The sequence below is a fragment of the Trichosurus vulpecula genome, chromosome 3 (assembly GCF_011100635.1).
Source record: "Trichosurus vulpecula isolate mTriVul1 chromosome 3, mTriVul1.pri, whole genome shotgun sequence".
Taxonomy (NCBI): domain Eukaryota; kingdom Metazoa; phylum Chordata; class Mammalia; order Diprotodontia; family Phalangeridae; genus Trichosurus; species Trichosurus vulpecula.
This window is the reverse complement of record NC_050575.1, coordinates 345414620-345428918: the sequence shown is the minus strand read 5'-3', so window position 1 is coordinate 345428918 and position 14299 is coordinate 345414620. Positions and strand designations below refer to the sequence as shown.

The following is a 14299-nucleotide window of genomic DNA, read 5'->3' as shown; positions in this document are numbered from 1 at the left end:
GACTGATGCTGACCTGGAGGAAAGTAAGGTATCCTTAGAGTGGTCTTGCGTCATTTTTATCAGTAGCTTGGATAAAGGAATATTTGGTGAGCTTATCCAACGTGTAGGTGATTTAGAGCTAGGAGAGATGACTAACATCCCTCAGAATTGAAATTTGAAAAGTTAGAAAAATGAGTTGAATCCAATCAGACAAAACCTACTAGGGATAAACGTAAGTCTAATATGACTCCCTCTTAACTATACAATCCTTCACTACCTCCAGATTCAGTATGGGGTGTTGTGTGGTTCAGTGGATCAATGCTGGACTTGGAGTCAGGAAGACCTAAGTTCGTAATCCTTCCTCAGACACCTAGTCATGTGACTCTGGGCAAGTCAATTGAATTCTCAGCCTCAGTTTCCAAAAGGGGATAATAATAGCACCTACCTCCCAGAGTTGTTGAGGATCACAAGAGAGAACACATGTAAAATTCTTTGCAAAGCTTAAAGTGCTTTAAATACCAACTATTATTATTATTATTAAATACAGTTCAAATATGCATTATATTCCAGACCAGGCAGTCCTTTAAGGCAAGTAGCCAGAGTAATTGAGACAGAATAGCAAAGTAAAAAAATGGGAATTAAAGCAGTGAAATCATTTTAAGGCTCCACACATTGACAAATATCCTGTCCCTGAAATACTCTTACAAGGGTGAGGACTTCTTTTTTCATAGGGCATGGGAGAAATTAGGTAGAGGAAAGAGGCATCCTTCGTCTAGTTTGAGTAGATGGTATATGGAGATCTGCTTCAGCCTCTGGAGTGCAGACACCCTGGCTCTTAATGATTGGCCAACAACAAGTCCCACTTGGTCATTGCTTGGGCCCTGATAGGCTCAGAGTGAATGTAAATATCAATTGTTTCTGTTTTGGCTAGAAACTCTGAGGGTCTTCACCTCCCAGATATTTTTTTTCTTTTTTGGAGGGGGGAAAGGAAGGGCAATTGGGGTTAAGTGACTTTCCCAAGGTCACACAGCTAGTAAGTGTGTCAAGTGTCTGAGGATGGATTTGAACTCAGGTCCTCCTGACTCCAGGGCCGGTGCTCTACTCACTGCACCACCTAGCTGCCTCAGATTCTTTTTTTTTTTTTTTTTTAACAGCCCTTCCTCACTTAAATCCAATTCACTTGCATGTCATGGCATCACCTCCCTGATGTCACCATCCTCTTCAAGAACAAAGGACAAACAACAACCTCTGTGAGTATTAGTAGGAATTGTCCCACTGGAGACCCAACTGGAACTGACCAATTGGACAACACAGCTCTTTCCTTCCTTCCTTCCTCTCTCCCTTCCTCCCTCCCCACCTCCCTCCCTTCCTTCCTTCCCTCCTTCCTTCCCTTCCTCCCCTTCCCTCCCCTCCCCTTCCCTGTGGGTACGATGTTCAAAGGAATGTAAATTTTATCACTGAAACCTCACAAAATATCTTGGGGTTTACTGGCTAGGTTTTTTTTTTTTCTTAAGGACCACACCAAATCACTCTGGCTTTCACTGATTGGCCAACAATAGACCCCAGGCCAAGCTCTACTTCATGTAAATAGCAAGTTTCTGTTTTGGCCAGAAACCCTGAGGGTCTTCTCCTCCCAGGTCCTATTTTTATTTTTTTTGACTAAGTAAAAGAGGCCATTCTCTGCCTCATTTCTTACCTAGCCTTAATCACTGAATGGGCATTGCCTCAAACTGAGGCCTTAAAAGCCTTAGCTTAAAAAGTCGGAGGTCTCTCACTGCATCTGGATCATCTCCAGTCATCCTGATTCATATCTTGCCACCGGACCCAGATGGCTCTGGAGGTGAAAGTGAGGCTGGTGACTTTGCACAGCCCTGCCTCACTTAAATCCAATTCACTTGCATGTCACGGCACCGCATCTCTGATGATGTCATGGTCCTCTTCAAGAACAAAGGACAAATAACAACAAAATCCCGCCTTCTATAGGAAGCCTTACCTAGTGCCTTCCTGTTAATTATTTCCTATTTATCCAGTATACAGCTTGCTTTGTATATATCTGTTTGCTCATTGTCTCCTCCTTTAGATTGTAAGCCCCTTGAGGGCAGGGGCTGCCTTTTACCTCTTTTTGTATTCTCATTGCTTAGCCTGGCACGCAGTAGATACTTAATTGATTTGTTTGATTGACTGATTGGACACCTGGGTTCAACAAGACTGAATGTTATTGCAGACTTAACCAATATTGTGCCCCCCTCTCCAAGAGCTATTGTTTGGTTGGGTCCTCTTCACCTTTAATAACGTTCCAGTAGTTCCACTTTTATACCTTCTGCCTCCTAGAAAATTCTCCATCAGAGTCCTTACCTGTTCCTACCACCTTGCATAGGGCCTTCTGGGAAATAGAGACTAGTGATAGTGATCCCACCCCCCCCCTGCCAGTGACTAATGCTTTGGGTTCTAAGCATCACAGAGAATGAAATCTTGGAGACTTTATTACTATTTCACTATGCCCACTACCTAAATGACCATGTTTGGTCTCAATTCAACAGTGCTTTCATCCATCACACATTGTGGGAGAGACATAGTTAATATTTCACGGTCAAAAGAACATGCCAGTGGTAGTGGGAGGTAGTTCAAGATAATTCAACAGTATGATATAGCTGCCAAAAAACCCCACGGATGCCACTTCAAGCAGTATGGTAGCGGTGATAGTCCCATTGCATTCTGCCCAGGCCCGAGCACATGTTCAGCTGGAAGCACCACATTTCAGGAAGGACAGTGACAAGCTGGAACAGGTCCAGTGGAATATGATCAAGAAGAATCATCTTGATACTTCAGCTATACAAGGTTATTAATCTACACATTCAAGATACATAAGGGAGAGGGAGTATCGTGTGGAGGGTAGAGGGCTGGCCTTGGAGTGGGCTTACAAACCAGATGCTGATCTGTATCAAGTGGGTACAGCCTCTGTACTGGAAGCTTCCCACAGAAAATGAAATTACAGGTTGGGACAAAAAAAAAAAACCAAGTTGCATAAACACCCTGGAATTTTTAAAGGGTGCTTATAAAAATAAGAAATAAAAGCCTGACTGGAAAATGCTGTGACAATCATTAGATTTCTTTTTAAAAATTAATTTTTATTTTTAGTTTGCAACATTCAGTTCCTCAACTTTTTGAGTTTCAAATTTTCTCCCCCTTCCTCTCCTCCCCCCTTCCCACCCAAAACGGCATGCAGTCTGACATAGGCTCTACATATACCTTCACACTAACATATTTTCACAATGGTCAAGTTGCAAAGAAGAACTACAACCAATGGGGTCATTAGAGTTCTAAGGACAGGTATGCTGATAAATGTTTAACAACAACTGGATCTCCAGGTAGACAGTTTGTGTGTGTGTGTGTGCGCGCGCGCGTGCGCGCGCATAAAAGGAGGTTAAATTTTTTTTCTTTGAACATTTTATTTATTTTTATTTTTTAAAGAATTTAAAAACATTTATTACTTATTTTTTACATTCTTTTCTTTTTAAATTTTGAGTTCCAAATTCTCTCCCTCCTTCCAACCCCCTCTCATATCAACTAAGAAGGCAAGTGATATGATATCAAGTATAAATGTGAAATTAGCAAAAACATTTCTGTACTAGACATATTATTTTAAAAAGCAAGAAAAATCAAGAAAATTACACTTTGATTTTCAGAGTTCATCGGTTCTCTCTCTGGAGGTGGATAGTATTTTTTCATCATGAGTTCTTTGGAATTGCCTGGGATCACTGTATTGGTCAGAGTAGCCAAGTCTTTCAAAGTTGACCATCATGACAGCGTTGCTTTCACTCTGCACAATGATCTGCCCACTACTGGCGAAATAATACCAAATGTAGGACCCAGTGGCAATGGACCTTAAAAGAAATCTTTGAAGGCAAAAGATGTTATTAATAATTATGGAAACAGAGGGTCTCAAACATCAGAAAAGGATGCAAACTCTAATATTATTGTGCATTCATCAGAGAAAGGCACTGTGATTTCTCCCCAGACTTGAGCCATGGTGCTCCATGATCACAGATGAGAGGGGTAACAGTGGGTTAAGAGGGAGAAGATGATAAAAGCTGGGATAAAAAGGAAGAGAAAAGAGGGTGGAGCAAGGACATTTTTGCTTTCATCAAAGTAGAAGAGTGAAAATAATGCTTGCTTTGGAATTAGAAGACATAGGTATGAAGCCTAACTCTACCACCTTAATGCCTGTGAAGCCTTATACCCCTTTATGCCTTACCTAAAATGAGGGGATTGGACTAGATCCCTTCAGTCTCTAAATAACCTTCAGATCCGAAGCCCTTGTCCCTTTTGCTCCTTCATACACACATAGGTATATACGTATATCTTTATATACACATATTCATATACGTGTAGGTACAGTATCTATATATTATTGAGTAGTTTTGTCATGTCTGACTCTTCATGACGTTGTTTGGTGTTTTCCTGGCCAGGATTCTGCGGTGGTTTGCCATTTCTTTCTCCAGCTCATTTTACATTTGAGGAAACTGAAGCAAACAGGGTTAAGTGATTTGCCCAGGGTCACACAACTAGTAGATGCCTGAGGTCACATTTGAACTCAGGAAAATGAGTCTTCCTGACTCTAGGCCAACCATTCTGTTCACTCTGCCACCTAGCTGCCCACCTATCTATATACATAAATATATATATATGTATACCTTTATATACATAGGCATATTTTTTTTGAGGGGGGAAGGCAGGACAATTGGGGTTAAGTGACTTGCCCAAGGTCACACAGCTAGTAAGTGTGTCAAGTGTCTGAGGCTGAATTTGAACTCAGGTCCTCCTGACTCCAGGGCCAGTGCTCTATTCACTGTGCCACCTAGCTACCCCCATATATTTCTTTATATACATATCTTCATATACATGTAGGCATGTATATCTATGCACACATGTATACCTTTATGTATGTCTTCATATACATATAGGTATAGATCTATACATATATCTATGTCTATGCCGTCATCTATTTCTTTATATACATATAAATATATCTTTTTATATATATATACACACAGATGCCTAAATTTAACTTTATGTGTCTCTTTATATACATGTATATCTATGCGCATGTTTTATATACAAATATACCTATATGCATATCAGCTTCAGATACACATATACCTACATGTACATCTTCACATATCTCTCTATATACATTTATCTATATGTATATACAATCTTTACATACATATATGCCTATATATATATCCTATTATAGGTTTTTATTGTTGTTGCCTGACTCTTCATGGCCCCATTTGGGGTTTTCTTGGTATATGCTGGGCTAGTTTTCTATTTCCTTCTCCAGCTCATTTTACAGATGAGGAAACTGAGGCAGAGCAGCTTAAGTGACTTGCCCTGGGTCACACTGCTAGCAAGTGTCCGAGGTCCCAATTGGAACTCATGAGTCTTCCTGATTCCAGGCCCAGGGCTCTATCCAGACGCCACCTGCCTGTCCATACAGATGGTATATGCATATAGTATTTACCCATACTTGAACGGATCTATATAGATGTATCCAGATGTATATCGCCACGGACAGGCGAGTGTCTATCTACACCCACATTCTCTGTGTATGTAGTTCTTCGGGCAAGCGTAGCTTCACATGCACACGCGGCTTTATTTACATACGCGTGGATACGGCCCTACATGCACGTGTGCATAGTCCATGGCTCGGACGCACGCGCCGATCTGATTGGCTGTCGGGCCCCCTGAACAATTTCACCAGTCTGCCCAGTGAAAGAAGCCCTTTCGGGCCATTTTAAAAAGGCCTGAGAAGCCTGTTAGAGGCAGAGGAGGTGGGGCCGGCTCCTGCCCGGGGAAGGGCAGCCCACTTCGGAACGGGAAGCACCCGGTTCAAAAAAAAAAGAAGGGGGCCCGAGGTGGGCGGAGCCTCCCGGAGCCGGCAGAGTCGTGCTCTCCGCACTTGACCCCGCCGGAGCCGTTTCCGCCTCCCCACCCCCACCCCCCGCCCACGGAGGCCGAGGGGCGCGCCTTCCAGGGAGCGGCGAGTGGGGGCGCCGAGGGGCCAGGACGCGTGCTCCCTGGGGACGGGCTCCACTTTCCGATAACCTCGTGGCGGGCCGGGGAGGGGGAGCCTCTCCCCGGATTTGTGACGTGTCTTGGGGGGGGGCACCACACAAAGCGACGCGGTGGGCGGGGGTCCCCTCAAAGCCCCCCCCGGGGAGGGCTGGAGCACCCAGATGGGACGGGACGGGGCCACCTCGAGGCGCTGGGCAGCCCGCCGGTATTAGGGTGAGCGCGGCGGCGGCGGCCTCGGCGTGGAGCACGGGGCGGCGGGCCCGGGAGCGCACGCGGCGCAGCCGGCCCCTCGGTCTCCGCTGGCCGCAAGCACGATTCCGACGCCATGCCCGGGGCACGCCCCCGCCGGGGCGGAGCCGAGCCCGGGGGCGGTGCCGCAGCTGGAAAGGGCCGCGGCCGAGGCCGGGGCTGTGGCTTCTACTGCAGCAGAGGCGGCGGCTGCAGCGGGACGCGCAGCTGCTGCGAAGGAGGCGCCTGCCGCCGGCCCCGCCGCGCTCGCGCAGCCCCAGCCCGGCTCGGAGCGCGGCACTGCGGGCGGCGGCGGCGGCGGCGGCGGTGTTGGCGGCGGCGGGGGCCGCGAGAAGCCCCCTGCTGTCTCGCCCCCCTCCGCGGGCAGCGCTGCTCCTGCCGCCGCCGCAGCCCCCGCCGCCCCAGCCATCCCCTCCGCCTCCGTCGTTTGCATCGGGGCCGCAGCCGGGCCGCCGCCCTCGCCCGGGTCTCCATTTCCCTACCGCTCCTCCGATGACACCCTCTTCTCCTCGAAGATGGCTTCGAAGGGCACACACAGCACCCACCTGAAGCTGGAGAGCGAGCTGGAGCGCTGCCGCGCCGAGGGCCACTGGGAGCGGGTGCCCGCCCTCGTCTTTCAGCTGCAGAGCATCCCCAATACCAGCGCCGGCGGCCGGCGGGCCGGCACCCGGAGCGTCTCCCTCGCCAAGCAGGACATCGGTGAGTCGGGGCTGCCGGGTCCGCCGCCCCACCCGCGCGCGAGACCCGCGGAGCCACCCCCGGGCTGTCGCTCCGCGTGTCCAGGTGGCCCCAGCGGGGCCCTGCAGGTCCGGCACCTCCAGTGCGCTAGCCTACTCTGAAAACTCACCCAGCACTCCCTGCCCCGAGGCACTCGCCTGTAATTTACATCTCTCCCCAGAACTTGACGGGTCCCGAGGGTTTCCCGAGCACACCCCCCCGTCCCCGGTGCACTTGCCAATAGTTTATAACTCTTCTTTCCCCCCGAAAACCTGACCGATCCCTCTGCGATGATCCTGAAGGCCCCCCCTCCCCCCCGCCACACACACACACACACAACCCCCAAACGCCTTGTAATTTACAACTCTTCTACCACCAAAAAACACTTGACGTCCCTCTGGAATGGTCCCGAGAGTCCAGCTTCATCAGCCCCTCCCCCTGAAGCGCTGCCCCCCTTTCCCCTCTGCACTTGCCTGTCATTTGCAACTTTCTGAAAACTTGACGGGGGTGGCGAGGGTCCCGCTCTATCAATCTTTCCCCCGGAGCGCACCCCACCCCCCGCTCCTGCACAGCTTCGCGACTCTCTCTCCCCCTCTGAAAACTTGACCAGTCCTTCTGGGAGGGTCTGTAAGCAGTTCCTTCGAGACCCATCCCTTCGGGTTGCGGGCGAGAGCCCCGCTTCTTCAGCCTCTCCCCTGGAGCACCCCTCCGAGCACCCGCCTATAATTTACAAGTCTCTTCTCCCCTCTCCCCAAAGAAAAAACAAAACAGAACTCTCGGGGAGCAGTTCGTTCTATCTCCCCGGAGCCCTGGCGAGGCAGGTAGGGATGGGCTCGGAGAATGGGCAGCTCCCTTTAACTTCTAAGGAGTCTTTGGCTAGGTTAGCGCGCCGGCGGGAGGAAGAGAGTCTCGAGCTCGTAGCTGTGTTTAAAATGAGGGAATTAATCGTGCATTGGGTGCTGTTTCGGATTGTCCTTGAAGTGGCTTCCCCTTCCTTTATGGGGGCGAGCCTCTCTGCTGTGGAGTTGTTCTGTTACCCATTTGAGTGTAGCTTCTGTCCTAAATGAATTCCACTGCCCCCCCCACCCCACCCCACCCCGGCTCCCGCCCTTTCCTACTTTGGGGTTAGGAGAAGGGGGCGGGGGCTTGTAGAAGAGGAAGGTAGAGAGGGTGGGGCAGAAGGAGAGAAACTGAAACATGGGCAGAAGTAGAGAAGTTGAGGTTGAAAGAGGAACTTCTTGTATAGTCTTTGTTGTTAAACCGTCTCCTGTTTAGCCTGCTGGTAATTAGAAGCTGGGTATTTGCAAACCTTAAAGGCAGTTCTTGCTACCCTTTGCAGTGCTAACTAATGGTTAATCAGCCTTCGTAGCACCCCCCTCTCCCCCCCAGCCTCAGAAAAGCAGTTCTGAATGGGCTGGTCACCTGGGGAAAATTACTCTGTGGACTGAAATGACCCCAAACCAGAACAACTTTGCATTTGTACTATTGGCCGAAGGATGGTGGTTGTGCATGGGGGAAGGGATGAAGCATTTTAAAACGAGTTCCCTCTGCAGTCAGCTTCCAATTAAGCACATGAACAATGTGGAGGAAACTTCCCAGACTTGAGTAAGATTCCATTGCCTTTTCTCAGCCCAGAGTCACTGCTCTATATGAACTCAGGAAAGGCACTTGTTTTCTTATAGAAAGAACCGCCCGAATGGAAATGTTTTCTTGTTCACCCTCCAAGGTCTGTATCAGCGCGAGCTCCCCTTCCCAGATCTGTCTAAAACACGATTGCAGTCCATAATCAGTGTAATTTTTAAGCATTTATATTTATGTTTTCCTTTTTGGGGGGTGGGATCTCTATTTGAACCTATATGCTACCTCGAATATAGTTCCAAATAGAGGCTACACTCCTAAAAAAAGTATATACATATCCCAAGTATACACATAAAAAAGCTTTTTGAGCTAAGGTAGATCATAAATTAACAGCTAGGGGAAAAAAAAACCACCAGAGGTCTAGGGGTAACAGGGCATGGTGGATGAGCCCTGGTTCTAGGAAGACCTGGGTTCAAGTTCCACCTAGTAAGCTTGTTCTGGGCATGCTGGGCCACTTTGGTGGGTCTCTATTTCTTCATCTCTAAAATGAGGTGCTTAACCATGGCAGCCTTGGAGACTCTCTTTTTGACTCTAGATCTGTGATGATTCTCTCATTTTACAGATAAAGAAACTGAGGACCCTAGAGGGAAAGTGACTTTCCTAAAATGGCATATTAAGTGTATAGTCTGCTCCCTGGACTTCAGTTACACCATTTTCCGGTTTACTAAGCTGGCTCCCCCCCCAAAGCCGTTTACAATTTTTCCAGACCACTACTGTTCCCTATTAACACAGATAATTGAGAGAGAATTGTTTTTGGGTTTTCCCAGGACTCTCAGAGCAGGTTTATTTTTTTCCCCTTTTAGCTCTTTGTTGCAGTCATCAGCACCTGCCCGTCCTGTGATATATGTGGGTTTGTGCCAGGCATTTTTGTATCACTCTTTGCTTCTCATTAGTGTAGTTAACTGCTACTGTTTTGAAAAACTCCTGTCTTTTGGGAAGAAGGTATTTATTTTCTGGCATTTTGGGGCTTGAGGTTTTCTGGATACTAGTTAGTGACAGTTGGTGTTCCCAGTGTTTTTGTTTCTGTTTTTTAAGTAATAAAACGAGTATTTTCTTAGAAGCTAGAAGACAAGCAACCCAGCATGGGAGGCTTGGGAGCTAAATTCAAATGTTTTGGGTTCAGGGTGCTGCTTTATGTCCTTGGGTTCTTGGTAGGGGAGGGAGGAGGGGAAGAACTGACCCAGACACGTGTGATGTGAAAGATGAATTACTGGATTTGCTCATTAGCTGTGGGTTTGAATCCAAAATCTATCACTTCACCTACATTCCCCAGTTTTTTTATGAAACGAAGATTGGACACTAAGGTTGGCCTTGGAGTTAGAAGGTTCAACCCCAGCCTGTTTGACCTTAAATGAATCACTTGACTTCTTTTGTAAAAGAAGGGAATTGGAAGTCATTAGAGGACTTCCTAAGTTCCTTTCCAGTTTTAAATCCCTGCTTTCGTGTCTGAGTTGGGCAAGCACACTACATCAGAAATACACTATGGGGTCCTTTCTACTGAATGTCTCCCTTCTCTTTGCAGGAGCTACCTTGTGACAGCCTTAATGAGACTTGGGACATTCAATACATGTTTGAATGAATGAGTCATTAGTTTCCCAGGTTGGTTTTGGCCAAAACATTAATAAAAATTCTGTATTGAATTCTCTATTGGCTGCATCCCCTCCATCAGTTGGAAGAAAGTTAATGTCAGAAGATAGAAGTCCACATCTTGTTAGAAAACTCATGTTGATTTCAGACTTTGAGGATGTTTGTATGGCAGCCAGAAAGCATTCTCATCCCAGAGGAGGATGCTGGCTGATGGAGAAGGGAACTGTTTTTTGGACTGATTGCCATGGAGGTGGAACAAAATTTGGTCCCTTCCCTATGAGGGAGTAAAAAAAAAAAAAGCTAACCTGGAAAGGCTGAGAACTATTTCATAGGATCTTAAGCTTCCTGAAAACAGACCTTGCCAATGTCAGTTGAGTATGTGGGGTTTTTAAGTAGCACATTTTACTGAGTAAAACTACAACCTCACATCCCAGAACCTGAGCCTGGAGTAGGGCATCTTAGTCCAGCATAGTCCTGAGCATGGAAACCCCTTGAGACTACATCTGGTAGCCTAAAGACTTAGGGTTAGGGGGAGCTCATACCCTCTTGAGGCAGGCTACTCTATGTTTAGATATCTTGTAACTTTAAGATCTTAGTGGGGCCTTTTGCAGAGTTACTGATATCTTTAACATAGAGAAAGAAAAAGCATGTGTGTTTACAAGTATGAAATTGAGGCTTTAAAAACAAAATTGCTTGAAGGGGTTGGAGTAGCGGCGGGGCTATTTCAGAGGTGAACAGTGCATAGCAGCTTGTTACAATGGAATCTAAGGATGCTGGTTCAGTTCCCAGCTCCATCACTTACTTGTGGGCTGTGGGCAAGTCAGTTACTTACTTTCTTGGAGCATCATTTTCCTCCTGTATAAAATGAAGAGAATAATACCTGACTTGCCTAACTCACAAGGTTGTTGTATTCTTTGAGATAATAATATGAAGTGTTTGTTAGCATTTCGAGTGCTTCGTAAATGTGAACTATATTTTTGGGGAGGACACCGTGGAATGCCTAGGGTTTGGATCTTGTTCCCTAAATGTTGGGTATAGGTGTTCACTACAGCCCACTTTAAATTTTGTGAATTCATTTTGGGGAACACCAAATTGCTCTTGGGGGTAAAAAAAATCTCAAGGGGGATTCTTTAAAAGTGATCATGGCAAAAAGCCTAAGGTGGTTACAGCATGATGAAAATCTTGCCTTTAGGAAGGGATGATTTCCTGAGCTCAAGTGGAAAATTTAATTTAGATTACAAAAGTGAGCATTGTGGTCACTGCAGGGCTGGTACTTTTTTTTAAATTGATGAAATGCCTAGTTTGTGCAGTATTTGTGGCATCGTGGCTAAGGGGACTGGCCTTTGGTTCAAGTTCTGCCTCTGCTCTGTGACAGGTTATTCAACTTGGGTGTTCACCACAAGTCATTCAGCTTCAGTGTCCTTGGACCATTCTCTAAGAAGAGAAGTTGCTGATAGACCTCAGGAGAGGAGACTTTCCATGCTCAGAGTCATCCACAGCAAATTAAATCACCAGGCTAGATTTTCCCCCTTCACTCCTCCCAAAGTCCACCATTTTGGGCACTCTGGGAGGTAGGTGACTAACATGGGGACCCCAGCTCTCAGTGAGTTCATAGTCTAATAGGGGTGACTCAGTACCCATGATTGTAACATAAGTGCCTAAGAACTAGAATCTGTGTTCTTGCCTTTTCTGTGATCCCCACTCTTAACCTGCTGGCCTTCATTTCCGGGGCTTTGTCTTTCAGATGACTTTGGGAAGCTCCTCCTTGCCGAGGCCATGCTGGAGCAGTGTTTGAAGGAGAATGTTAGGGACCTAAAAGATTCCATCCCTTTGTTGGAGAAGAACCAACCCAAAATGTATGAAGCCAAAAAATACCTGACTAGTATCCTCAACAGGGGGAAATTGTCGGTAAGTAGCTAAGCTGGATTGGGGATGGGGATGCAAGAGTTAAAAGATGAGATGTTGTGCATGTTGGTGATGATGGAGAGTTCCACACGAGATTAGGGAATTCAACTAAGTATGCATTTGTTAAATGCCTCTATGTGCAAAGTGAGAAGGTGGTACTGCGTATAGTGGATAGACTATTGTACCTGGAGTCAAGATAATTTGGATTCAGAGCCTGTCTATACGCTTACTAGCTGTGTGACCTTAAGCAAGTCACTTAACTTTTCTGAGCTTTTAGCTTCCTTATCTGTAAAATGAGGAGTTGTATTCGATGGCCTCTAATGTCCCTTCCAGCTTGAACTCCCGTGATCCCTGGTCCCCTGACACATACGTGCTTTGTAACCATGGACAAAGTACTCCATCTCTCAGTGCCCTGAGCAACTCTCTGAGCCTATGAATGAATTATACTTGACTTGCTGATCTACTTCAGTGTGGGGAGGGGCTTCCATACCAGGTAGCTGGCCCCCCCAGACACAACAGAGTATTGTGCCGGGTACTGAGAGAAAAAGAACTGAGCTGGACCGAGGTCTCATAATGGAAAAAATCTCAGTAGCTGGTGTAATACCTTCATTCTGCAGATAAAGAAAGAGGGCCAGAGGGGTGAGGCAGCTTGCCTGGGGTCATATAACTGGGTGATGACAGAGCTGAGCCTTGACCCCGAGTCTATCTATCTCCTGAGAGTTTCCCCTCCTAAGTTGGGTGAAAGTGATCTTGGGCATCTGAAGTCTGAGCCTCTGTGGCTAGGCTTTTAGACTTCCTGTTGGGAAAGGTTTAGTGTGGACCTAAGATGAATTGGGATGTATATACCCTGGAGAATGCCCTCCAGCTATGGTATCTACTGAATTCTTTGCAAGGAATGAAAAGACTCAGTTGGTAGCAAGTGATGCTAGAAGGGGGAGGCAGGAGGCTGAGCTGCTTCCCAGCCGTCTCTCTAGTTGGCTTCTGTTCCATTCTTAAGCTACTGGTTATTGGGGGATGTTGAGCAGAGAGAATTTGGGGCTGTTTTTCCCTTTCCTGGATTGAGTTTGCTGTCCCCTGCCCAGGACTAAAATTGTTTTCCTTGGGAAGAAATAGGGTCAAATGTTTTTAATATTTAAATGAAAGTCCACTCTGGCCAGTGAATTTAATGGACTGACATTGGCTTCTGGGGCCTTTAGGGTTATGTGCTTGGGGTGTGGAACTTTCTTCTCTGTGTTGTGTAATTTACAGAGCTACCTGGGGGCATTTCGAGATGGGGATTTGGCCCTGATCACACAGATGGTATGGGGTCAGGGGCTGGACAGAAATCCAGGGCATAGGATCCTGGATCGAGAGAGAGAAGGGACATTAGAAGTCAGCTAGTCTGATCCCCTCATCTTACTAATGTGAAAACTGAAACCTAGCGAGAGGAACAGGACTTGCCTCAAGTCCCCCAGCTAGCCTGAGCCCAGGGCTTGTGATTCCAAAGCCAGAGCCTTTCCCATTACTCCATGCTCCTTCCTGACGCAGCGTCTGCCTCTCCAGTATACCCACCTGTATAAACTGTGAAAACAAAATATTTAAATAAAAATGGGGAGGATAGTGATGCTTTGTTTTTGTTGGCCTGGAAAAAAAATGACAAGTAAAGTACTTCCAGATCTCTCATGTGTCCCTAGAACAGGTCCTTGTGAAGAAGAGAAGGCCAGAGATTAGTCTCCCTCTTATATGGATGGTACAGCAGAGAAAGATGAATTGCCCGAGTTCACCTGGATAGGCATCCTGACTCTCAGCCTAAGGCTGCTCCTACCAGGTCACACCCTGTCACTCCAGAACAATGTTCCTGCTTTTTCCCCTCTTCCCTTGGGAGTAGATGATTGGATCCTACCCTGTATTTATTTACCTCATGCTGTTATTCTCCAGGAAAGTTCAAAGCCCTTTCTCTCTGTTGGCCCATTAATTTTCTCTACTTCCTTGTGAGGGAAGGGTGAGGACCAGGTATTATGATTATCATCATCATCATCATCACCATCTTCATTATTATGGGTGGTAGGAGAAGTGACTCTTGGCCTCACAGAAATGAAGAAACCAAGGTATAGGAAGCAGGGAAAAGGTGCTCAGAGTTTGTCCAGCAAAAGGTGGACCTCGGGCT

At 46.8% G+C, this 14299-nt stretch overlaps 1 protein-coding gene across 2 annotated transcripts in view; it reads left to right on the top strand.

Annotated features, from left to right (window-relative positions):
- Positions 1-6637: 6637 nt before the first annotated feature.
- Positions 6638-14299, top strand: part of TTC7A (tetratricopeptide repeat domain 7A) — a 204427-nt gene continuing 196765 nt past the window's right edge. The window contains exons 1-2 of one of the 2 annotated variants that reach the window (XM_036752040.1): positions 6638-7005; positions 11993-12156. In XM_036752040.1, coding sequence (XP_036607935.1) covers positions 6822-7005; positions 11993-12156 — 348 coding nt within the window. In that variant the 5' untranslated portion in view covers positions 6638-6821. Of the gene's footprint in view, positions 7006-10192; positions 10261-11992; positions 12157-14299 lie in introns of those variants that run through there. The other variant, XM_036752041.1, reaches the window with a different exon arrangement.